Source organism: Phyllopteryx taeniolatus, chromosome 5, assembly GCF_024500385.1.
Source record: "Phyllopteryx taeniolatus isolate TA_2022b chromosome 5, UOR_Ptae_1.2, whole genome shotgun sequence".
NCBI lineage: Eukaryota > Metazoa > Chordata > Actinopteri > Syngnathiformes > Syngnathidae > Phyllopteryx > Phyllopteryx taeniolatus.
In genome coordinates, this window is record NC_084506.1 from 23240879 (window position 1) to 23267124 (window position 26246).

Sequence of the window (26246 nt, forward strand, 5' to 3'; positions counted from 1 at the left end):
CTCAGAAGTGGCTTGATCCGAGAAACCCGACAGTTGTAGCCCATCTCGCGGATGCGTCGGAATGTGGTGGTTTTTGAAGCTGTGACTCCCGCCTCATTCCACTCTAATAATCCGCTGAAGCCCACGGTCATCCCTTTTGCTGGTGCATCTTGTCCTGCCACATTTTGTCCTTCCACTAGACATTCCATTAATATGCTTGGACACAGCACTCTGTGAACAACCAGCCTCCGTAGCTATGAACCTTTGTGACTTACCCATCCTATGGATGGTATCATATGATGATCGTCTGGCCAGTTGTCAAGTCTGCAGTCTTCCCCATATTGAACCCAACTGAGACAATTGAACCAAACTGAAGCAATTTAATGACACCTGGGGAAACCTGTGCAGGTGCTTTGAGTTTAGTAGATGTGTGTGACACTGTTCAAAACATTTATGGGCTGCAAAATTAGGGCTGATTTCTTCACAGTATTCAAATTTTTGGAATTTCTGATTTCATGGGTTTTATGAGCCGGAAGCCCAAATTATGTAAAATTAAGGAAAATAAATACTTGGTTTCGATTGTGGGCCCTGAATCTGTAATCTATGAAAGTTTAACTTTTTGAATGGAATTATGGAAATAAATAAACTTTTCCATAATATTCAAATTTTTTGGAAAGGGTCTGTTTACAGATGTGGAAATATTTGTAAATGAAATCTTAACTATTATACACAAATGATAATGATACAGAGCACTGAGTGACAATGTAGTACTTCTCGTGCTTGCCGCAAACTAGCCAGATATCCTCTGGGATCTTAAGGCTCAGGCTCTTTCCCTCTTCAGCTGACCAAAATGAACGTGGAGGCGCAGCACGTGCAGCGAGAGCTGAGGGACGAGCTGGCCGACTGCGTCACCAAAACAGCCAGCGACGCTGACCGAGCAAGGATCGGACAGCTGGAGGCCGTCGAGGCACAACTGCGCTCCGAGCTTTCAAAGTACGGTTTCAAAGTACTATACTATGTTATACTATATGGTTTTATTATTATTATTATGACAGGATTTTAAACTATGTGTTTATTCATGATTGACAGGCTTCGGGAGGTTTCTGACATAGCCATGAAACAAACGTCGGCTTTCCAGGCCAGACAACATTCTAATGACAAGGAGGTAGAATCTTTGAGGAGACAAATCCTTGACTATCAGGTGTGTGATAGCATATCAACTGCTAGAATGTTAGCATATGATCAGTTTACATTACAAATAGTGCTCAACTCCAGTGCAAGACTAGAAATACTACGTGAATACAGGGCAATATATGTAAAATTCTGCCCAAAAAGATGTTTTCCCTTTTGCTTGTCAAAAAAACACATTACAATAACATTATTCCAAAACATTTGACCCCCCTGCGATTTGCTTTATTTCTCCTGATACAGTGCGTACGGAAAGTATTCAGAACGCCTTAAATTTTCCACTCGTTGTTATTTTGCAGCCATTTGCTAAAATCATTTAAGTTCATTTTTTTCCCTCAATGTACACACACAGCACCCCATATTGAGAGAAAAAAACAAAATTGTTAAATTTTTTGCAGATTAATTAAAAAAGAAAAACTGAAATATCACACAGCCATAAGTATTCAGACCCTTGGCTCAGTGTTTAGTAGAAGCACCCTTTTGAGCTAATACAGTCAGTAAGTATTCATAACCCCTTAAAATTTTCACTCTATTTTGCAGCCATTTGCTAAAACCATATAAGTTCTTTTCTTGTTCTTTTTTGTAACCTTGGCCAGAGCTGTGCCTTCCCACAATTCTGTCTCTGAGCTCTTCAGGCAGTTCCTCTTACCTCATGATTCTCATTTGCTCTGACATGCACTGTGAGCTGTAAGATCTTATATAGACAGGTGTGTGGCTTTCCTAATCAAGTCCAATCAGCATAATCAAACATAGCTGGACTCCAATGAAAGTGTAGAACCATCTCAAGGATGATCAGAAGAAATGGACAGCACCTGATTTAAATATATGAGTGTCATATTTATGGCTGTGTGATATCAGTTTTTCTTTTTTAATAAATCTGCAAAAATGTCAACAATTCTGTTTTTGTCTGTCGATATGGGGTGCTGTGCGTACATTAATGAGGGGGAAAAACAGAACTTAAATGATTTTAGCAAATGGCTGCAATATAACAAAGACTGAACATTTTAAGGGGGTTTGAATACTTTCCGTACCCACTGTACAAACAAGTTTGTTCTTTTCTCATGTAGAGTTGTATGGGTGAGCCAAGATGACCTCAGCAAAATATTTGTTGCTTAGCAGCACATACTTTGGGTCAAACGTTTCCAAGACTTCGATAAATCCCTGCTTTTAAAACATAAAATGGACACTGTGGGCTCTATTTTCGTGACTAGCGCAATTCCAGCTGTGCGCTTGGCGTAACTCTGTGAGGAAGTGGGTTAGACCGGGTGTTTGTAATTTCGTAGACGAGCGCAGCCGGTGTATTTAAAAAAGGGTCTGTCTGCGCCTCGTGGGCGTGAACACAGCCGACTATATTCGCTGCCAATCAAAGCAGCTTCTTTCATTTATTCCCTTTAAGTGAGACGGTCTCGCAAGTAGAGAACGCGATCCATGCGTAACTCGATTATTGAACATAGCAGTATACCCTTAATTACAGAATGAGCTGGTGAAAAAATAAAGCTGCTCAGTTTGCAGCCATGTTGTTAGTATAAGCCTGTACACAGGGCTCCTTTCTTGTCATATGCAAATCAATTTAAAAGTGATTCTGCTCATGCTGTTTTTTGTTATTTTTTTGGCGTGTTGTAGTTGTTAGAAGCGTCAGAGAAGTAGCTAAATATAGGTACAAAATTGGGCAACACTGAGTCTGCTTTTGTAAACTAGCTTATCCAGTACTACTAAGGGAGCCAAATTAAACTTGATTAATGACCCATTCCTACTTCATGCTAACTTCTTTAACAACTGTTCTTTTAGAAAAATCCAAACACAAACCCAGTTAATCCTTTTGTTGTTGTCCAATGTCTCGTTTCTTGTCATCAGTCTCAATCGGACGAGAAGGCCCTGGTCGCCAAGCTCCACCAGCACATCTTGGCTCTGCAACTCAGCGAGTCAGATGCCTTGGCCAAGCTCGCCACTTCCACTGGCCGTGTACGCCAGCTGGAGGCACTCTCGCAGCGTGTCGAGCAGCGTCTGGACGCCGGGGAGCGGGCACTGTTCCTGGCCAGGCAGGAGGGTGGCAACCGTTGCCGGCACCTGCGGCAGACGGTACAGTCGTTGCGCCGGCAGTATGCTGGCGCGCTGCCGCTATATCAGCAGGAGAAGTTCTCGTCCACCCTGGTGGGACTCCAGGAGGAGAGGGCAAAGGCGTACCAGGAGAGGAGGGAGGCGGACGAAGAGCGCAGGAGGGTGGAGGGTCGGGCGGAGGAGCTGGAGTTCAAGCTCAGAGGCCTGGAGGAGCTCTGCACCACGCTGAAGGATGCCAAGGGGGCCCAGAAGGTTGGTTATCCTCCCAGACTTATCCCGTGTGTAAACGTGACTGTATCAAAGTGGCAGAAGGAAATCAAATCAAAATGCTAAGCTAACGTGGCATACAGATCACAGAGTAAAAAAAAAAATAAGTCAACCACCAATATTAAGGACCAACACTCTTTCCATCCACTTTGTATAGCGCTTGTCCTCTTTAGGGTGGCAGGTAAGATAGAGTCTATCCATGTTGACTTTGGGGGAAAGGTAGTACAACCAGGATTGGTCACAGGGCACATAAAGACAAACAAGCATTCACACTCACATTCACACCTACGGATAATTTAGAGTCTTCAATTAACCCAACTAACATGCATGTTTTCGGTACCCAGAGAAAACCCGCAGAGGTGTTTCAACGGAGAGTCATATCCTGACTCTAAAGTTAACCACTATAACTAGTCCACTGTAGTTAAAAGAATAAATCAACAGTATTTTCTGGCAAAGCAAAAAAAAAAAAAAGTTGTCATAAAATTACCCCCACAACATTATTTTACAGATAATATATATGCATTTTTAACCATAATTACCTATTATCTAAATATATGTTAACATGAATTACATATTGATCCTATGTTCTGTTTTGCACTGTGATTGGCCATGTTTCAGGTGTGTAGCTTAGCAGAAGATCAATTTGCATTCTACTGATCACATAATGTCACCAAAACAGATACGCGAGTGGCATAAGAAGATGGAAGAAGCCTACCTGCAGGAGCTGAGGAAAAGCAGGGAGGTGGCGGTGCAGAAGGAGGAGATCCGGTACCTAAAAAACTTGCTGGAGGAGCAGGAGAGAAACATCCACTCACTCGGCGAGGAAATTGTGCAACAAAATATGGTGAGCATGACAGTGAAAGTGAAAAGTGTGTCACTCTTAATCACATTTGCACCAAATGTATTTTTGGGGGGGTACAAGATTCAAGAAGAGCGCCAACTTGGGTGGGACCAGCGAGAATTGGAGCTGGAACGTCAGCTGGACCAGCACGAGAACCAACAGAGGGAGTTTCTGGGAGCCACTGGAAAGGTTCGTTTTCTGCTGACCTTTTCAGCAATAAGCTAGAAGCTCAAAAGATTTTGTCAATTGAGATTTGTAAGGCTGATATTGTGTGGGTGTGTGCGTGTGCATGCGTGCGTGGCTTCAGTAGTTCAAACTCATTCTCCAATATGAAACTGTTCAACATTTAAAATCAGAAATTGTGTTTTTGTGGTAAAAATCTGAGATTTTATTTTACGGCCATTTTTGTCCAGCCCTATAATAAGCTAAGATTTGATGATTTCAGGTAGACGATGCCGCCAGCTACTTCCCGGACACAAATCTACCTCTCAATCAACAACTTGAGTTTGCCTTGAGAAAAATCAGTGAGCAAGTTGACTCCATCTCGAACTCGCAGGCCGCTTGCAAACGTCTGGATGAGGTATCGTTTTCCTCAATTTTGTGTCGGTCTTCAATCACACAACAAATGATGGGCATCACTTCCATCATTTAGAAACTGAAGGAGAAAGAAGCGGCCCTGAGAAAGTCCCAACAGAACGTGGCGTCCAGGGACAAAGTCATCAACGAGCTGCGTCTCCGCCTCCCGACTGTTACCGCCAGTGGGGGGCGACTACTGACGGACGCTTCCGAGCGTGATGTAGAAGCCCTTAAACTTGCGCACAAGACCATCAAAGATCTCCAAGGGCGACTCGACAAGAAAGATGAGGTACTCAAGAAGTACCAGAACCAGCTGGCACAAGCCGTAAAGGTATGGTGAAAGAAACTTGTTGGGGTTCAGTTCTTCTAATTAACCTTGCTACTATTCTCAGGATCAAGAGCAGATGATTAAAAGGCACGACGAAGAGCTGAGGTCGCTTTATCACAAGCTGGATTCCAACGATGACACGAGCCTAGACCGGCTCAAACAGCAGGCAGCGGTACTGATAAGATACCTATGAATATGGTGAACCCTCACTATTCGCTGGATTAAATAGCTGGCGATAGGTTCCACAGGAAAAAATTCAAATATGAATTTGTGAATAATAAAGCGCAAATATGCAGCAGATTACTAACATAAAAATCTATATTTTCTGTACTCCTTATCCTCGTAAGGGTAAGGTGACCTGGAGCCTATACAGTAGTAGATACAGTAGGTGCAAGTAGATGCATTTTTGAGCAAATAGTTGTTCTTCAGAAAAATTGGTGAGTAGGTGTGTCATCTACCACGAAGGGTTGAGGGTTCACTGTAACTAAATTGGTCAGGCCCTCCATTGGTCCTCAAATGTTCCTTATGGCCGTCCTGCCTGCCAGGAGATGATGAAGAAGCCCAGCGTCGTCGTGCCTACCTCCAAACATTTGGACCGCATGGCCGAGTTGGAGCAGACTGTGGTCGAACAGGATGTGTCGCTCACATCTATCACCAAAAAGCTGAAGGTGGCCGCCGTGGAGTTGGAGCAAGTGAAGTTGACCATGGAAACGCAGGGCAAGAAACACGCTGACGAGTTATCCAGGTGATGTGGGGTTTCCAGAACTTAGGGACCATTTCTATTGGTTGACACCTAGCCATTTCTTTTTGTATCTGGTCTCACACAAGTTTGCTTTTGTCATGGGCTCCCATGTTAATCTGTTAGTTCCACAAGCACGAATAATCTATCCACAAAGGCTCATCATTGGCGCTTGATAAGTAACCAAAAACTCTAGGCTCCATGCCAGTTAAACCAGGGGTAAACATTCCATTTTTTCATCCCACCCTGCAAGCTTTTAGATTATTGAGAGTCCTGTAATAATAATTATATTATTATGACTTGTTGCATTCATTATGCTGTTTTTTGTTTAATACATTTGGTGAAATTGATAAACTCTCCTGTTTTGTTGCAAGTCCTGTCCAAGTTTGCAGCGCTGAAGTACAGAACTATGGAATAAGTGCCAATATTCACATATATCACATTAGCGAGGCCCATTTACTCATTCACTGCCAGTCCTCCATGTGAACATGGATACTGTATTTGAATTCAGGAGCTGTCAATGGCAGTGAATGAGTTAAGATCCCCCCCAACCCCCACCTACACATATATAATTCCTGGGTGTGATATAATCAAATCAAACATCTGTTTATTGAAGTTCAACTCAGAATTAGGAGGAGCATAAATGTTCAGCACTGTAATCAATGATTCACCCAATTTTCCTTTTGTAAAAATATACCTTACCCCCTCCGGAGCAAAGACATTTAAAAAAAAATAAATAAATGCTGGATCGGTTTTTCTTTTTTTTTTTATTATATATTTTTCTAATTTTTTTGAATTTACACTCTATATTAAATGTATTGACCAGACAGTCATACAAGGGACTACAAAGGGACAGAAATAGCTACATATTTTCTTTGCAAATATTTAACTAATAGTTTTCATATTTCTGATTTTTCAATATTCACAGTAACAATTGTGTAAAAATTTTAAAATGACTTTTTTCCCCCAGGGATTAAACATACAGCAGGTCACATTAACTAATTAACATTTTTGGTGTGCCAAATAAACAAACAAAGTAATTTTTAAATTAAATAAAATGTCCATATTGCATATACATATTATATATATATATATATATATATATATATATATATATATATATATATATATATATATATATATTGATTTTACCTCCTCTTTGAGTGACCAGGCCCATCTGTGAGTTTTAAGAACAAATGTGGCCTTTTGTGGCCACAAATATTTACCCACCATGTTAAGCCATAGAAAACAAAGACTTTACGTGATGTAGCCTATCACATTTGGAAAAGGTGTTACATATGTTCAAAACCAGTAAGACATTAAAGCCGCACTAATTGTGACAGATGACAATTTGAAACCAACATGCTAACATTGTGGATTTGGCACAGGCTGAAGGAGTCTCACGTCGCAGAGGTGGGAGATCTGGCCATGGAGACCAAAGACCAGAGGAGAGAAATAACAGAGCTGAAGAAGGAGATGGATTCCCTCCAGAATGAGCTGGAGAACCAAAAGGAAGCCAACATTCTATCCCCCAGCAACACCATGAAGAACTTGGTGGAACGCCTCAGGCTGCAGCTTGTCCACAAAGAGAAACAGATAAAGGTTGTGATTTTTTTATTTATTCATTTATTTTATTTTATTTTTTTTGGGGGGGGTGACATTGGATTAGAAGCTTGCTCTCATGGTGCTTGTTTACGCAGGCTCTCAGCAAAGTTCTTTTAGAACTGCGGACCCAGATGACGTCTGCTGCCGAGCAGCAAGTCTTGGCTAACGCCGCACAGACCGAGGAGAGGCTCAATGTACAGAAGGTGGTCGACAAGCACACGAAAGACCTGAAGGTGGGCTCCACAGATCCAATGACTGATGTAGATCGTGATTGGTTGGTAAAACAACCTCACATTCTCTCCACCAGTGTTGTTTTCTTCAACAATGGTGAAAGGATATAGTTGACGCCCCTTTTTTTCATGACAACAATGTGATGGTGAAATTATGAAGTATTATCCATCAATCCATCCATTTTCTGAGCCGCTGCTCCTCACTAGGGTCGCGGGCGTGCTGTAGCGTATCCCAGCTATCATCGGGCAGGAGGCGGGGTACACCCTGAACTGGTTGCCAGCCAATCGCAGGGCACATACAAACAAACAACCATTCGCACCCACGGGCAATTTAGAGTTGTCAATTAACCTACCATGCATGTTTTTTGGGATGTGGAAAGAAACCGGAGTGCCATGAGAAAACCCACGCGGGCACGGGGAGAACATGCAAACTCCACACAGGCGGAGCCGGGGATTGAACCCCGCTCCTCAGAACTGTGAGGCAGACGCTCTAACCAGTCGTCCACCGTGCCGCTTAAGTATTATTAAATCTAAATTATTATTATTGATTCTAAAATATTTGACTAAACCTATACTACAATCTTCTAAAATTTTCGTCAATTAAAATTTAACTGAAGTATGACATATTGAAATTACTAAACTGTGACTCGGACTTAGAAGCATTTTCGTACAAAAGACTCAAACTAAAACGGCTGCCAAAAACAACAATGCTCTCCACAAAGGCTCAGGTGCAAGAGCTCAGCAATGAGCTACAAGCTGCGAAGGAGTCGGCCAAAAGAAGCGAGAACATTCTCAGAAAGGAGGTGGACGGACTGAACCGAGAGCTCCAGAAGAGCCAGAACCAGCAGAAGAGCCTTCAGGCCAAGAAGGAAGCTGGAGAACAGGAAATCCAGGAGCTCCAGAAGCAAGTCAAGAGGCTCAGCAGCTGCATTCAGGTTAAAAAAAGGTCTAGGATGGAAACACCTTTGCAGTGTTATTCCATACGGAAATGTTTGTCGATTTAGAGTCAACCCGTGCTCGACGGGAAGGGGCCAACTGTTGAAAATCTGCAGAAGAAGATCAGGAAGTTGGAGTCAGACTTGGAGAAGAGTGCTGAAATCAAGAGAATCAATCACGGAAAGGTCTGTACAACTGTCAACCTTTACAATATGTACATCTCTAATGTTTAGGGATGTCCTGATCCGATCACGTGATAAAAAAATCAGGGTCAATCACGTGATTTTCAGCTGATAGAAATTGGGTGAAAAAGATATCCAAAGGTACAAAGCTCTTGCCAAATGGAAGAGTAATACCTTCGTTTTATATGAAACACTAACTTTTTGGGGAATTGACTGTCTGACATGAAATCAGACTGAAATGTTCCTGTTTTAAATCGATTAGGATTATCCAAATGAATTCTCTTTGCTAAATATATATATATATGTTTTTGTTTTTTTTATTTCTATTCCTTAATATTATTATTTTACTCATTACTAACTTACTTTTTGGTTGTTCTTTTAAATATTAAAAGTTGATTTGTGGTAGTTAAATGTATCGGTTCAGGACTCTGTATCTGTAGAGATTTAAAATCCAAGACTTGGACTCTGGTGCGAAAAAAAACGTGATCGGGACATCCCTAGTAAATTTCCATTTATTCTGAGCTTAATGCCATTTTACATGCATATTCGACAGAGCAAAGAGGAAATACTGCTGTGGGAGGAGGGTAAAAAGTGGCAGTCCAAGCTGGAGAAGGCGAAGACTGCTCTGAAGGACAAGGAACAAGAAAATGACTCTCTGTCTAAACAGCTCTGCACTTTAAAAGAGCTCTATGCCAGGTCAGTGTGGCCAAAATAATAACAAAAATCTTATTTCTCATGTGATGCGCTGATGTTTACCAAGTCACTTTTGAAACCGGGGTCCCCAGGAATGAGAAACATTCAGATTAGCTTTGTGCGATTCTCCTATGGAAACAACAGTCCTGAACCTAGGAACTTTGAAAGGACAATGTGTTTGGACCTGGAACAATCGTCTAAAATGGTTTGCAAAACGTTCACAGGTCCTCAAACTATGACAAATGGCCATAAGAACCTTTGATCGTTATAGCTACAGGAAGCTCCAGTGGTCATAGATACATACAGGTGTTTCCGTTCTGTTTTTGACGACGTTGCTACAGACTGGAACGCGAGCGGAATGCACTGCAGAGGAAAACAAAGGCTCGAGGAGTGACTGCTGACCAGGTGGCGGGAGCGAGACGAGATGAGCTGGACAAGGACATCGAAGCGCTGACAAAAAAGAACGCAGAGCTGGAGGCTCAACTGATCGCCATAAAGTAAGTATGCCGTATAATTATATGTATTGTGGTACCTTGACTTACAAGTTCAATTTGTTCCGTGACCATGCTTATAACTAATTTTACCTGTATGTCACATCACTTTCCCCATTGAAATTAATTGAAATGCCATTAATCTTAATCTCTGGCACCCAAAAAAAAGAAAAGCACAATTTTTGGGTTGCAGGTTTTTATTTAAGTATTACGGCACTGTACTGTATAAAAACATAATAAATTGTATCGTATAAAGTGTAGTATTTGTGTGTTGGATATGTGTCTTTATTGGGCGTGACCTAGTAAGTGTAGTAACACCAGGAGCTGGAATTCAGTTACCTGGTTTCTGCATGTGAGCATCTGGGCAAGAGTTGTGGCCCCAAGTATTTGTGTGTTTGACTGGTTGTCCAGTTCAACAAAGGCTGAAAGTCCATCGGCAACTGTTGCTGTCTTTTCCCACATGCAAACGCATTACAGAACCGTAATTGCTCCATTACCACCCCCCGCCCCCACCCTTCATTCGAGCATTTGCGTATCTGAACCCCATTCAGAACTCAGATCTTGGCTCGTAACACAACGCAAAAAAATAAGAAAAAAAAGCGACCAAGCAACAGCTTGTGACTCGAAGAACTCTGAAATTGGGGCACTCTTAAGTCAAGGTACCACTGTACTGACCTAAAGCGTTTGTATTTCGGGGTTCCTTCTAGGCAGCAACAGGCACTAAGTCGTGACGCTGCTGTGGAAGATCTGACTCGGAGGAACCGCTACCTGGAGGAAAGACTGCAAGCCTTGGAGAACCAGACATCTCCCTTAAGACTGTCTGTGAGTGTTATTATGAAAACACATTCCAGATTTCTAAATGTTCCCAAATGGGACTTCTTTACATACATCCTACTCTGTTTATGATATAGCCCTGCTTTCTTTCATTGTCTTTATCCATTTTCCTTCTTAACTGGTGTCAGTCGGATCCATTGCATGCAAAGGGGAAAAACTTGCAGGCTTTTAAAGGGACGACCTTTGACGTTGTTAACGGCACATCGGAAGTGAGTGCAGCGCACCATTCGGATGAACCACGGTGTTGCTCCGTGGGCCCTGAAGTCAACACAAACACCCCTGAGATGTCTGAGTCTCAAACCGGCGCTGAAGAAAAGAGTATAAGCCCGGAGGAGGCCAAAAACGAGACGGCAGACACGGATGAGATGGAAGCAAAGGGAAGCGAAAGGAACTCTGAGGATGTCCCAGATGTTTCAGAAGTTGCGGAGCCTGGGTCGGGAGGATTTGTATCGGTGTCCACCGCAGAAGGAGTTGAAACAAAAAATCACGTAAATAAAGATGATGAATTAGCTAATGGAGATAGTGATAAGGACTCGATGGAATCCGGTGCAGAAAAGCCTGAGGGGACCGAACAAGATGAAATGTCGACAAGGGAGGCAACGAAGGATATTCCACATGTAACCAAATATGAGAAACCGAGTCAAAACCTTGACAGCGCTATCAGGAAACAAATGGATGACGACGTGAAAAATCCAGAAAGCCAATCACAAATATATCTGAAGGTACTCAAGGCCCCTGTAGTCTCTCAGTGCTGTAATAGTTTTGTAGTATTTCTAGCATAGCTGAAGATTTGTGAGTGGTCCCCTTCGCCGCTTTACTTTTCTGTAGTAGTGTGTAGGTAGACGTTCCACACATAGATTTTTAAATTGTAGTCTTTATACAATGCTTCTCATCTTTGCCTTACTTTAGACGTCAGAGAAAGATACGGCGTTGCCAAGAGACCTGGATCTCCAAAAGGAAAACCTCAAACTGGCCTCAGAGAATCTGGAGCTCCGTCTCAGACTGGCGCAGGCCAACACTGACCTGCCAATGTTAAAGGTACGCACCACTTTCGACGTGGTTGCTGGCACTGAGAAGTACCTGGTCACAGTTTGTCAATCTAGATTAGTGGGTGATTACTTTGTTTTTCTAGAGTAAAGTTGCAGACCAGGAGGAGATGTTCAGGGTCCTGAAAAAGGAACATGCCGATTTGCAGAAGAGGCTTGCCAATACCAAAGTGTGACCTCTCAGAAATTCACAAACTTGTCTCCTTTTTATAAAACCAGACAATCATGTTATGGGATCCTCAACAGATTAGCTACAGCGGGAAAACAGTGGCCGAACTTGAGAAGACCATCCACTTGATGAAGAAGGTGGTGGAGAGGGTACAAAAGGAGAACGAGGCGCTAAAGAAAACCTCGGCAACTCAAAGTCAGGACAAGACCTTGGAACAAAAACACAAAAAGCTACAGGTTGTTTTTCGCACATGGCATGCCCATTTTTACCAAAGCAGACTTGACCAACAATCGTCTTTTGTCTTCTAGGCGGAATATGACAGATTGAAAGGTGAACATGGAGCCGAGATTCGCAAATTGGAATCTAAATGCAGAGGACTGGAGAAGATAGTGATGGAGAATGAACGTCTAAGAAAGCAAGTCAAAAGGGTAATGATGAAGACCAGCATGATGCTGATGAATATACAGTGAACTTATATTTACAGTACACCATTTGCACATTCACCTAATTGCGTTTTTTGTTTTTTTCCTGTGGAACCCAAACTCAGCTATTCAATGAAAAACTCCTCTGTTTGTGGCTATCAGCCTATTTTGTGCTCTTTCTGTAAAACCTAAGATGCCACCAAAGCGCTGGCTAATATAAAAGTAGTAATTGGTGTCAAGACTGTATCGAATGATACATTTCGACCATTCTAAGGTCTTTTTGTCGGGGAGAAGCTAAGTTGAGGCTCGTTTGTTTGCAGAAGTTACAGAGCCTTCGCCACGTGTATGCTTTTGGTCTGCTTGAGTGGCTATTGACAAGCCCAAGCTAATGAATGAATTGCTATTTTGAGTTTTCAAAGGTGATACACACACAAGGTTTGAACTAATAATATAGACATTTATCTTTTTCTTTTGGGGTGGGGGAAGGGGGACATGTCAATGACTCGTTCCTGTTAGATCCCAAATCGATTGTCAAATGTCGGTTATCAGGAAGCTGAGGCCGCAGAGAGGCTGAGAGTGTCCAAGACCAGCGTGGAGCTGACCTGTGAGAAGTTGGAGGCCGAGCTAGAGGAAACCAAGCAAAGACTCTGGGAAGCGCTGTCCAGACCCGCCGTGGAAGTAACTGAAGGCAAGTCCTCCAAAGCGTCTGTGGTGACTCGGTAAGAAGGCTGACTCACCAACTTCAGAAATTGATCCCAACTGGTTTTTTTTCCCCTTCTTTTTTTAATATTTTTTTTTTACACTCGCGCCTGCAGAATGTTTGAAAACAAGATGAAGGAGCTGGAGAAGGAACTCTCAATGAAAACCTCCACCATGGCGGAACTCAAACAGAAGTTGAAGGAGGCGAACCGACGCGAGGAGAAGTCACAATTCCGTATCCGGCAACTCGAAGATCAGGTAGAGTTCGGCCACTTACTGTCCCTATCAGACTCCTGGGATACAGTGCCCTACGCACACACAATCAATTAGCCCAGTCCTAGTCTTGGTAGACTATAACCTGCTGCAGTAAATTCCCAAGGTAGATTAAATGGTCTGCGTTTGACGATCTAGTATACTGACGGATATGAGCCAAATTTGTGAGACAAGGATGGAACTAAATACGCAGTCCACCGACTCGCTACATACAGAGTATGTTGGCTTGGTGTAAGGCTCGTCCATCTAGCTCAAGGTTGGACAAACTTTTGGACCTAAGGGCCATATCTGATGATATTTTTTTTTTTATTATTTTTTTTTTTTACCGCCAGCTAAAAGAGGGAAAAAAATAAATTAAAAAAAGTAATACAATTTTTTTAAATCTAAATATATAAAATCCATTCATCCATTTTCAACACCGCTTATCCTGGTTAGGCCGCTGGAGCCTATCCCAGCTGACTTCGGGCGAAAGGCTGGGATACACCCTGAACTGGTTGCCAGTCAGTCGCACGGCGCAATATTGGCTGTATGTGGCCTGGGGGTCATACTTTGCCCACCCCCGGTATAGCTTAACAGCAGCATCTTGAATCTGTATTATTGTTGTTTCGTTTCACGTTGTGTAGCCCACTGCAGTTGGTCACGCTCGAGTTTGTGATGTTAGGTGGAAGGCAGAGGCAATTAGTCAGCATTTGCCTTTAGCCTAGCAGGACCCAACTTGTATTCTGCATTTTACCCTGCCTTATCTGCTGGGAGAACTGTAGGGACCTAAATCCTTTGTTGTTAACGTTTCGTCATTTTTACAGGCTGACAAATTGAACGTTGCTGGGGGTCCGCATACAGAAGCAGATGTCTCCAAGGAAATTAGGTATGAATAGAGCGTATGTCCATCCCTCGACTGTAATGAACACTGTGTCACAGTTTGTTGCCACTGCGTTATCCACAAAAAAAATATAAAAGAAAAGAAAAATACTTTTAAAAAACCTGGTATAATTATGAAATCATTAAATCCTGAGGCCATTTTAAGTCTGTTGCTGATCAAAACAGCAGCACATAGCAAGGCACATAAACAGATTCTCTAGTTCACAGTCTTTGCATTTTGCTAAGACATTCCCTGCTTAGTATTAAAAATTTTGTCGGGACTTCTTTAACGGCAACTCGCGTTCCCGTAAATTCTGATATGTGATCGCTCTCCATTGTTGTTTGGGTGTCCTTGTTTTTATTCCAGAGAGTTATGCTAATTCGATACTTCCAGTTTGCAGCAATTCTTACCATTTTGCTGCATTTCTCCGTAATAGTCATTTTTGTTTCAAATTAAATTCCACTTTCACGCGATGCAAATTGCTACATTTTTTTTAAATATTATTCAATAAATGCTCAGGGGAAATAATTAGTGGTAGTTGACCTCAACAACTTTATTTGTACAAATGCATTTTATGACCTTTTGTTTTCATCAATAATACAGTGGCAACTTGACTGATGAGTTTGGAGTTTTTGAGTTACAAGCTGTTACTTAGTCTTTTTTTTCTGTGTTGTGGTCCAAAATTTGCGTTACAAGCGGGCTTCAGATACAGTGCCGCTCGAAAGTGAAAAAAAGAAATAGAGCATTAAAGTACTGCAGTGCCCTCGCATTTGGGCCTTTTATTTAACAGGACGATACAAAATGAGAACACTCACAACACTCCCACGTCCTGAAGCTCTTGCATGTGCTTTTTCTTGGAGGATTTTCTCCTTCGATTTCCTCCACAATCTCACATACGATTAATTTAAATTGAACTGCCCAGCTGCTTCCCGGTTCCCTACGCCTTCGGCAAAAGTGATTACTTTCTTTTTAAAAGCTGCTGACTAACTAGCCCTTTTCGTCGAGAAGTATAAAAAACTCACGGGTGAGCATTACTGCCGTCCAGTGCAGTAGCAACAGATATAATAACAGTGATGCATTACACTTATTTAGCGCTTTTGCAAGCAGCTCAAAACACTTCCCAAATGCATACACTATTCATTAACTCTACAGTCACACCCTAGTGGTGGTAAGCTACTTGTGTAGCCATAGTTTCCCTGGGGCAGTCTGACAGAAGCGTGGCTGCCATTCTGTGCCTCCGGCCCGACCACCACCAAACGTCCAACCACATCCAACGACATTCATATGATAACAATGTCAATATGGCGGCGCCCACAAGGGCGTCATGCTTCTCGGGTAAGCAGTGAAAATGTAACGTCTTATATATATACATTTAAACAGACGTTACATACCATATTGGAACGAAAGCACAATTTTCCACAACTCCTTGGTACCAGCATACGTTTATACAATGCGAAGGATTTGTATTTCATTTTTTTCCTTACATTATTGCATATTATTCCAAAAATGCAACAGGGGTTACAATGAGGGTGCAAATGCATTGAAGGACTATTGTTTTAATCTATATTATTTGTCCACAGCGAGTTGAGGAAAGAGAACTCTGAGTTAAAACAAAAACTGGATGAGTACAGCGAGCAATACGACGGGATGTCCAAACAAGACACAGGTAACACTGCCACACACACACTATATTCCACACATTCTGAAAGAGGTGACAAAAAAAACATTGTAGGGTGGTCTGGGGGGGATCCCCGGAGCCCCTGCAGAAATCTTTTTGGGATTTTAATATAAATTAAGCAATCTGGAAGACTCTGAAGAGTACAATAAGGCAAAAAATAAACACATTTTCTTCACCCACAAAAACATTTATTTAGAGCGCTCAAGTACGCTTATGTACAAATTTAAGATTATAATTAAATTTGCCTCATTTCTTTGCTTTTTTGTTTTGGCCTCCAAATTGAGCGAAGCTCATCTCCACCTACACATGATGCCTGCTTCAAGCTGTGCCACATGAATAGCATCCTCCTCTTTAAGCACTTTCATTCTGGAAAAGAATTGACTGAAATCATTGTGTTTAACTTCATTTTTCACTATTACCAGCTTCAAAGGCTAATCCCAAATGCATCCTCCAGGAAAATATTAAGTACAATATTATTCTGTTTTTATTGGTCATTTCTGATTTTTTTGAAAAATGTGTGACATAATCCCTGACATCGCTCCAGAGTAAAAGTACCGTTACTTATTAAGAGCAGAAGCGGAGTAAGTTTTTTTCTGGTCTCGTCAACTCCTGTGACTTGGAGCGCACAAGCGGAACCTCAGGCAGCATATTAGTCCACCGCGGAGTAATATTCAGAAATTACATCTGTGTCTTGATGGTGGATGTGTGGAATGGATCTAGCTGCCAGCGTTCAAGGAGTACGAAACAGCCTATGGCGTCCTCCCTACTCCCCCCGGCAAAACTCATCGGATCTATATGATTCATGGAAATGACCTATTTTGAGTTCAAAACGGCGAATTTCGCTGAAAGGCGACTGAATTTGCATGTATTCTAGAAACTAAATCCTCTCTTCTTGTACTTGATAAGATTACAGGAAGTTGAAAGATCTCCTCAAGTGGGCGGAGGCAGAGAAAAGCAAACTGGAAGTCCAAGTGCAACAGCTGAAGGACGAACTGGGCAAGGTGGACGCCGCTTTCTTTGAAGAGATCGAGGACTTGAAGTATAACTACAACTTGGAGTTGAAGAAGAACGTCGTGCTGGAGGAGCAGCTGAGGAAAGTGTGTGATCGTGCCTAAAGAGCAGGGCCTCAGATCAAAATTGGTTCTGTGGCTTTTAATAACTTCCTGTTGTCTTATATATTACTTGAGCGAATAAACCTTTCAGTGCCTTGGTAGGGTGAAGTATCAGTGTCATGTGAGCTATTCATTGTCAATAGGACAATGATATTTAGTAACAACAAAAGCAGTTTGAAGTCTTACGTATGTAAGAGATAAATGTTACTTTCACAAGGGCAGCTTCAAATGTAGTATATGTATACAATTGTTTACAAATGTAAAGTTATCATGTAGTACTGCACTGTTTGTATTTACTAATAAAACATTACACTGGTTATTGTGGCTACCTGTTGGAGCATTTATTCGATATCCTCGATACCCAGCATTAGGTCCAGGTACTGATATGCTCTTTGTCCTCACTAATAGGACAACTTCAAGACGTTCCCAGGTCTATTAGTGACATTTAAAAAAGAGTTGACTTGTTAACAGCAACCACTTTTTTTATTTTTTTATTTGTGTGTTAGGACTTCTTAACAGGTTTAGGGTTTCGAAGTAGGTTTACAAGACAGGATTGGGGTTTCTAATTAACGTTTCAAGCCAGGGCTGCGATTTCAAAGTTGGGTCTCTAGCCAGGGTTAGGGTTTGTAGTTAATGGTTTCAAGTTAAGGTTTTAAACAATATTAAGGTCTCAAATTATGGTTTAAGGCAAGTGTTTGGGTTTCACAGAATATTTCAAACTAAGGTCTCAAGGCAGGATTTGGGTTTCAAAATAGGGGTTTAAGCCAGGGTTAAGGTTTTAAACAAGGGTTAAGGTTTCAAATTTGGTTTTCTAGGCAAGTGTTAGGGTTTGGAGTTTCAAACTAATGTTTCAAGACAGGATTAGGGATTCAAAATAGAGGTTTAAGGCAGGATAAGTGTTTAAAAATAGTAAATTAAAAATAGTTTTTAGCCTTGGTTAAGGTTTGTAGTTAGTCATCTGTCCTTCCTCCCTTCCTCAATTGAAAAAAAAAAAAATTGAAAAAATGCATACCGGTGCCTACTTTTGCCCCAAACTCTATATCACAAATGAACACAATCGAGTGGAATATTTGGGTTTGTTTTTTTGACATGAAATACACTAAAAACCTAGGCCTATATATTTTTACAAAAATCTATTCAGATATTACCTTTTTCCCCTTTTTAACCAGGCAATTTTGTCAGGTATACACTAGGAGCCGAAATAATGGCTCCTGTGTATGTTAGCTGTACTATAAAATAAAGCAACTTCACATGTGATCAAATAAAAACTAAAATGACCTCAAAGCATCATTATTATAATTTTTGCATTTTTTTTCCTTTAATTGTCAGACCACTGATCATGCTTACAAATAAAGCACATTTACAGTCGTTACAGGCAAAACTAGAGATAATTCCCTCTGCTATCATTCTATTGGTAATTAAAAATACTTTTCAATGGGGACATATTATGGAATAGTGAAATTCGACATCACTTTAAACGTGGCTATCCTCAGCTTCAGCCACCTGCAAGGGACTTCTTGGCTCTTTGTTATCTAAGTAAAACGTGAGAGTTTTTAGAGGTATTTAAATAAAATTGTAGTGTAAAACGCGTGCGGGAGTGTCACCTTTGTCGCTTTTAGGTATCTCTCCATTCACATCGCTGTTCTCGTCTGGCGCCTGTTTCTGCTCTGCGTTGTCTTTCTTCAGTTTGCTGGTGACACCATTTTTAAGTCAGCTTTTTTTTTAATGATACAGGCAATTTGCACACCTTCAGTGTAATACAGTGTCGTGAAATAATATTCGCCCCAGTCTCAAATTCTTATATTTTTGCATAGTTTCCCCACATTAATATTTAAGATCATCATACAAACGCAAATATCAGACAAAGATAATCTAAGTAAACATAAAAAGCTGTTTTTAAAAGGTGTTTTTATTAAAGGGGAAAAACTATTCAAAGCTACCTGGCCCTGTATGTGTTAACTGTGGATAATCATGTTTTTTGGTTTATTTTCACTGACCAAACCTAAGTCTGATTACCTCCAGACCTATTCAAATGAGAAATGACCTAAATAGAACCTGTTCGACAAAATAAAATCACCCAAAAGATCTCAAAAAGCTGCAACAAAATGCCACGATCCCAAGAATACAAAATTACTAAATTAATTGACATCTAGTTACAAAAGCCATTTCCAAAGCGTTAGGATTCCAAGTGAACCATGGTGAGAGCCATTACCCCCAAATGGAGAAACATAGAACAGTGGTGAAGCTTCCCAGGAGTGGCTGGCGCTGGCTTACAAAAATTACCACAAGAGCACAGCGACGACTCATCCAGAAGGTCACAAAGGAACGCAGGACAACACCTAAAGAACTGCAGGCCTCCCTTTACTTCAGTTAAGGTCAGTGTTCATGACTCAACAATAAGGAAGAGAGTGGGCAAAAACGGCATCCATGGCAGAGTTCCAAGGCGAAAATTACCGCTGGCCAAAAGGAACATAAAGCAAAAAAAAAACATCTGAATGATTTAATAGACTTTTGGGAGAATTTTCTATGGACTGACAGATGAAGGTTTTGGAAGTTGGGAAGGTGTGTGTCTCCTTACATCTGGCGTAAATGTAACACAGTATTTCAGAAAAAGAACATACCAACAGCCAAACATGGTGGTGGTAGTGTGGTTGTCTGGGGCTGCTTTGGTCCTTCAGGACCTGGATGACTTGCTGTGATTGAACTGTGACTTTTGCTCTTTACAAGAAAATCTTGTACAACGATGCTCGGCCATCAGTTTGTGATTTTGCTGCTGGACAACTAAAACACACCAGCAAGTCAACAATTTTTATTTATTTAAAAAAAAAAAGGTTTTGCAGTGGCCTAGCCAAAGTTTAGAATTGAATTTGATTAAAATGCTGTGGCTAACCTTAACAGGGCTGTTCATGCTTGAGGCTTATCTCCAGAGATGTGAAAGACTCATTGTCAGGGGGCCATTACTTTTTGACACAGGGCCAAGTAGCTTTTGTAGGTTTTAATAGTTTCTTTTTGCATTAATAAATAAAATCACCACTTAAAAACTGCATTTTATGTTTACTTGGGTCATCTTTCTCTGATATTTAGATTTGTTTGATGATCTTAAACAAAGTGGGAAAATTATGCAAAAAAAATTAGTGATTTTACAAGATTAGCCCAATGATCGTAAAAGACGAGATACCGTAATATTGTAGTATCTGCCATGTAGTGTTGCCATTGTTCTGACCGCGACATGGCAGGATTTCCTGGCAGTAGTCTGACATAGTGCCATTGTGAGAGACCACATTTGTCTCATCCAGCCTTGTCTGTTCTTTGTATAGCATAAAAACCTGGCATTTGAACAGGGGTGTGTAGACTTCTAATATCCACTGTATGCCTGTGACTATTATTTTGTTTATATTGTATGCGCTGTTTGGATGTGTTGCTGCTCTGTATGTGTTAAAGTAGCATTTGTTTGAAGGTTATAGTTACTAACTTACTTTCCATGAGCCCCCCTATGCCATTTTGCATTATATGTTACTATTAAGCTAGCAAACCTTTATTAGACAAAATTGTATGGTGTGTTGCTTGAAGCAAGCACACGTTTCCCCATATTTAGAGAAAAGTGCAAGTTAGAGCGTTTTGTTTTCATCTCTTTAAGTGATGTTAAATACGATTGTCTCATTTCTCGGCAGCGAGAGAGGAGAACAGGGGCTAAGGAATACTTGATCGCAGTTTTTCATTTCTCAAAAATGCTTCTGTCTGAGAGAGTCTCATTTTCATACCTGACTTCCTTGGTGACATCTGTTCCTGTCCCCACGTTGTCAGGGTTGTTCAATGTGTCAGCCTCAAAATGTAACAAATCCACACATCACTCACAGCAGACATTTTAAACCAGTGAAACATCCGTCCATCCATTTCCTTTACCGCTTATCCTCACTAGGGTCGCGGGCATCCTGGAGCCTATCCCAGCTATCTTCGGGCGAGAAGCGGGGTACACCCCGAACCGGTCGCCAGCCAATCGCAGGGCACACGAAACAAACAACCATTCGCACTCACAATCACACCTACGGGCAATTTAGAGTCTCCAATCAACCCACCACGCATGTTTTTGGGATGTGGGAGGAAACCGGAGTGCCTGGAGAAAACCCACCCAGGCACGGGGAGAACATGCAAACTCCACACAGGCGGGGCCAGCATTTGAACCCCGGTCCCCACAACTGTGAGGCAGATGTGCTAACCAGTCGGTAACCATGCCGGCATCCAGTGAAACATTCCTTGTTTAAGACTTCGGGAGACAAAATTTCATTTTGTCTTTCTACACAACCACAATGGATTTATATATACATACAGTAAACCACTCAACATGCATTTCAAGTGTAGACTAACCTCTTTAAAAGCTTTCAGAAAAATATGGCATTGACCATTAAGAAATGACAGCCACTTTACCTCCATTTTGAGCAGCTCAAAAGACAGTTATGTGTCTAAATATACTATACATGATTGTTTTATGTCAAATCAACTATGGTGATGTAATAAGGCAACAGCACAACTCAATCATTGTTTAAATACTTCTGCCCTAATAGAAAACATTAATTCCACATACTTCGCAGGTATGAGAAAGACTTCCAGCATTGTCATTCTTCAGTGCACTGCACATCTCCTCCAGATTTGCAACTTTATCCTGAGAAAACCAAAACCAAAAAAAAAAAAAAGAACAATTTGATCAAATATAGTGTGAGTTGTATCGCACCGAAAGTGGAGTAAATCATATCGCAATTTAGAGGGACTCGTATTGCATCATTGCTGGAGTGAATCAAATAACATTGTAACTGGAGTGTATAAAAAAAAAAAAAAAAACGAAAACAAATAGTAAATTGTATCACATCATTATTGAAGCGAATGCTATTGCAATGAAATTAGAATGACTTGTGATACATATTGAATCGTATTTCATCCTAATTGTATGAATCACACTGTAATGAGAGTGACTCATATCAAACTGTAATGGGAGTGAAGACGAATATCACATCGTAATTCGAAATAATCATATTGCATCATAGCGACTCTTATTGCTTCATAATTAGAGTGAATCACATCACATTGCAATTGGAGTGTATTGTATCGCATCGTAATTGTTGTGAATTGGATCATAATTGAAGACAATTGTATTGTAATGTTAGTGATTCGTATCGCATCGTAATTGTGGTGGATCGTATTGGATGGTAATTGAGTGAATCAAATTGAATCATAATATAAGTAAATTGTACAACACTGATTGGAGTGACTTTTATCACATTTATATTTGAATGACTCGTATTGAATCATATTGCATGTAACTGTAGTGACTCGTACCGTAATGAGAGTGACTTATCAAACTGTAATTGTAGTTAACATCATAATTTGAGTGAATCAAATCACATTACAGTTGTCTATTGCATTATATTTCGAGAGAATCGTATCGCCTCGCGATTAGAGTGACTTGTATTGCATAATAATTGGAGTGAATAGTATCACATCGTAACTAGAGTGTGAATCAGACCGCATCGTAATTGGATTGAATTACATTGCAATTGGAGTGAATCATATAGCAGGGATGGGCAACTTAAATGATGACGGGGTCCACAATTTTTTGTCAGTGCTAACAGGGGGCCACATGGGACTGCGATTTTCCTGGTCGGGTTTTCTCTTGCCGCAGCTTTTCGCCATTTCATCATTATTCTCCCTTCCTGCTGATTTTCATCAAGGGATCACCACTCTTTTCCTCTGATGGAGAAGATCTAGCGTTTTCTCAATATCTTTGTCTCAAAAGTGCTGTCTGTCAATTGACTGTCTGTTGTCGTACTAGAGCGCCTCCAACTACCGGAGACAAATTCCTTGTGTGTTTTATGGACATACTTGGCAAATGAAGATGATTCTGATTCTTCTTCTTTTCCTTTCGGCTTGTCCCTTTAGGGGTCGCCACAGCGCGTCATCCTTTTCCATGTAAGCCTATCTCCTGCATCCTCCTCTCGAACACCAACTGCCTACATGTCTTCCCTCACGACATCCATCAACCTTCTCTTTGGTCTTCCTCTAGGTCTCTTGCCTGGCAGCTCCATCCTCATCATCCTTCTACCAATATACTCACTATTTCTTCTCTGGACGTGTCCAAACCATCGAAGTCTGCTCTCTCTAACTTTGTCTCCAAAACATCGAACCTTGGCTGTCCCTCTGATGAGCTCATTTCAAATTTTATCCAACCTGGTCACTCCGAGAGCGAACCTCAACATCTTCATTTTGCCACGTCCAACTGTGCTTCCTGTTGTCTCTTCAGTGCCACTGTCTCTAATCCGTACATCATGGCCGGCCTCACCACTGTTTTATAAACTTTGCCCTTCATCCTAGCAGAGACTCTTCTGTCACATAACACACCTGACACCTTCCTCCACCCGTTCCAACCTGCTTGGACCCGTTTCTTCACTTCCTGACCACACTCACCATTGCTCTGGACGGTTGACCCCAAGTATTTAAAATCCTCCACCCTTGCTATCTCTTCTCCCTGTAGCCTCACTCTTCCCCAACCTCCCCTCTCATTCATGCCCATATATTCTGTCTTACTTTGGCTAATCTTCATTCCTCCTCTCTCCAGCTGCTCCCTGCTTTCAATGCAGATCACAATGTCAACTGCAAACATCATGATCCACGGGGATTTCAGTCTAACCTCATCTGTCAGCCTATCCATCACCACTGCAAAAAGGAAGGGGCTCAGGGCTGATCCCTGATGCAGTCCCACGTCCACCTTAAATTCGTCTGTAACACCTACAGCACACCTCACCGCTGTTCTGCTGCCCTCATACATGTCCTGTATTATTATAACATACTTCTCTGCCACTCCAGACTTCCGCATGCAGTACCACAGTTCCTCTCTGGGTACTCTGTCATAGGCTTTCTCTAGATCTACAAAGGCACAATGTAGCTCCTTCTGACCTTCTCTGTACTTTTCCATCAACATCCTCAAGGCAAATAATGCATCTGTGGTACTCTTTCTAGGCATGAAACCATACTGTTGTTCGCAAATACTCACTTCTGTCCTGAGTCTAGCCTCCACTACTCTTTCCCATAACTTCATTGTGTGGCTCATCAACTTTATTCCTCTTTAGTTCCCACAGCTCTGCACATCACATTTGTTCTTAAAAATGGGCACCAGTACACTTTTCCTCCATTCCTCAGGCATCTTCTCATCCATCCATCCATCCATTTTCTGAGCCGCTTCTCCTCACTAGGGTCGCGGGCGTGCTGGAGCCTATCCCAGCTATTATCGGGCAGGAGGCGGGGTACACCCTGAACTGGTTGCCAGCCAATCGCAGGGCACATACAAACAAACAACCATTCACACTCACATTCACACCTACGGGCAATTTAGAGTCTCCAATTCATGCATGTTTTTGGGATGTGGGAGGAAACCGGAGTGCCCGGAGAAAACCCACGCAGGCACGGGGAGAACATGCAAACTCCACACAGGCGGGGCCGGGGATTGAACCCCGGTCCTCAGAACTGTGAGGCTGACGCTCTAACCAGTCGCCCACCGTACCGCCCATCTTCTCACGCACTAGAATTCTATTGAACAAGCTGGTCAAAAACTCCACAGCCACCTCTCCAGATGCTTCCATACCTCCACAGGAATGTCATCAGGACCCACTGCCTTTCCATTTTTCATCCTCTTTAATGCCTTTCTAACTTCCCCCTTACTAATCATTGCCACTTGCTGGTCCACCACACTTTCCTCTTCTACTCTCCCTTCGCTCTCATTTTCCTCATTCATCAACTCCTCAAAGTATTCTTTCCATCTAGCTAGCACACTGCTGGCACCAGTCAACATATTTCCATCTCTATCCTTAATCACCCTAACCTGCTGCACATCCTTCCCATCTATATCCCTCTGTCTGGCCAGCCTGTATAGATCCTTTTCTCCTTCTTTAGTGTCCAACCTGCCATACATATCATATGCCTCTTGTTTGGCCTTTGCCACCTCTACCTTTGCCCTGTGTCGCATCTCAATGTATTCCTTTCGCCTCTCCTCGGTCCTCTCAGTGTCCCACTTCTTAGCTAACCTTTTTCCTTGTATGATTTCCTGTACTGTGAGGTTCCACCACCAAGTCTCCTTCTCTCCTTTCCTGCCAGAAGATACACCAAGTACTCTCCTGCCTGCCTCTCTGATCACCTTGGCTGCAGTGATCCAGTCTTCTGGAAGCTCCTCCCGTCCACCGAGAGCCTGTCTCACCTCTTCCCGAAAAGCTGCACAACCCTCGTCCTGTCTCAGCTTCCATCACATGGTTCTCTTCTCTGTCTTTGTCTTCCTAATCTTCCTCCCCACCACCAGAGTCACCTTACACACCACCATCCTATGCTGTCTAGCCACACTCTCCACTGCCACTACCTTACAGTTGGTAACCTCTTTCAGATTACATCGTCTGCACAAGATGTAATCCACTTGCGTGCTTCAACCTCCGCTCTTGTAGGTCACCCTATGTTCGTGCCTCTTCTGGAAAAAAGTGTTCACTACAGCCATTTGCATCCTTGTTGCAAAGTCTACCACCATCTGTCCTTCCAAGTTCCTTTCCTGGATGCCGTACTTACCCATCACTTCTTAATCACCCCTATTACCTTCACCAACATGTCCATTACAATCTGCACCAATTACGACTCTCTCTGTCTGGGATGCTCAGAACTACTTCGTCTAGCTCCTACCAGAATTTCTCTTTCACCTCTAGGTCACATCCTACCTGTGGGGCATAGCCACTAATCACATTACACATAACACCCTCAATTTCAAGTTTCAGCCTCATCACTCGATCTGATACTCTTTTCACCTCCAAGACATTCTTAGCCAATTCTTCTTTTAAAATAACCCTGACTCCATTTATCTTCCCATCTACACCATGGTAAAGTAATTTAAACCCTGCCCCTAAACTTCCAGCCTTACTGCCTTTCCACCTGCTCTCCTGGACACACAATATATCAACCTTTCTCCTAATCATCATGTCAACCAATTCTGGAGATTTTCCTGTCATAGTCCCGACATT

The 26246-nt window shown here is 41.9% G+C and overlaps 2 protein-coding genes across 23 annotated transcripts in view; one reads left to right on the forward strand and one right to left on the reverse strand.

The window, feature by feature from the left end:
• Positions 1 to 17524, forward strand: part of cep290 (centrosomal protein 290) — a 44901-nt gene extending 27377 nt beyond the window's left edge. For 7 of the 13 annotated variants that reach the window (XM_061773880.1, XM_061773881.1, XM_061773882.1 and 4 more), the window contains 26 exons: positions 821 to 972; positions 1069 to 1180; positions 3022 to 3477; positions 4172 to 4336; positions 4415 to 4522; positions 4779 to 4913; positions 4986 to 5240; positions 5302 to 5409; positions 5783 to 5982; positions 7365 to 7578; positions 7677 to 7814; positions 8534 to 8746; positions 8816 to 8932; positions 9483 to 9625; positions 9964 to 10119; positions 10821 to 10935; positions 11076 to 11669; positions 11857 to 11985; positions 12080 to 12163; positions 12240 to 12398; positions 12471 to 12590; positions 13134 to 13303; positions 13400 to 13541; positions 14360 to 14421; positions 15996 to 16081; positions 17000 to 17524. In XM_061773880.1, the coding sequence (XP_061629864.1) occupies positions 821 to 972; positions 1069 to 1180; positions 3022 to 3477; positions 4172 to 4336; positions 4415 to 4522; positions 4779 to 4913; positions 4986 to 5240; positions 5302 to 5409; positions 5783 to 5982; positions 7365 to 7578; positions 7677 to 7814; positions 8534 to 8746; positions 8816 to 8932; positions 9483 to 9625; positions 9964 to 10119; positions 10821 to 10935; positions 11076 to 11669; positions 11857 to 11985; positions 12080 to 12163; positions 12240 to 12398; positions 12471 to 12590; positions 13134 to 13303; positions 13400 to 13541; positions 14360 to 14421; positions 15996 to 16081; positions 17000 to 17208 (4542 nt within the window). In that variant the 3' untranslated portion in view covers positions 17209 to 17524. Of the gene's footprint in view, positions 1 to 820; positions 973 to 1068; positions 1181 to 3021; positions 3478 to 4171; positions 4337 to 4414; positions 4523 to 4778; positions 4914 to 4985; positions 5241 to 5301; positions 5410 to 5782; positions 5983 to 7364; positions 7579 to 7676; positions 7815 to 8533; positions 8747 to 8815; positions 8933 to 9482; positions 9626 to 9963; positions 10120 to 10820; positions 10936 to 11075; positions 11670 to 11856; positions 11986 to 12079; positions 12166 to 12239; positions 12399 to 12470; positions 12591 to 13133; positions 13304 to 13399; positions 13542 to 14359; positions 14422 to 15995; positions 16082 to 16999 lie in introns of those variants that run through there. The other 6 variants (XM_061773888.1, XM_061773891.1, XM_061773885.1 and 3 more) reach the window with 5 other exon arrangements.
• LOC133478172 (centrosomal protein of 290 kDa-like) overlaps positions 3370 to 26246 on the reverse strand; it is a 57948-nt gene continuing 35071 nt past the window's right edge. For 8 of the 10 annotated variants that reach the window (XM_061773897.1, XM_061773893.1, XM_061773894.1 and 5 more), the window contains 4 exons: positions 21788 to 21865; positions 20967 to 21028; positions 18810 to 18895; positions 17499 to 18737 (listed from right to left, as the gene is read on the reverse strand). In XM_061773897.1, coding sequence (XP_061629881.1) covers positions 18679 to 18737; positions 18810 to 18895; positions 20967 to 21028; positions 21788 to 21865 — 285 coding nt within the window. In that variant the 3' untranslated portion in view covers positions 17499 to 18678. Of the gene's footprint in view, positions 3518 to 17498; positions 18738 to 18809; positions 18896 to 20966; positions 21029 to 21787; positions 21866 to 26246 lie in introns of those variants that run through there. The other 2 variants (XM_061773898.1, XM_061773901.1) reach the window with 2 other exon arrangements.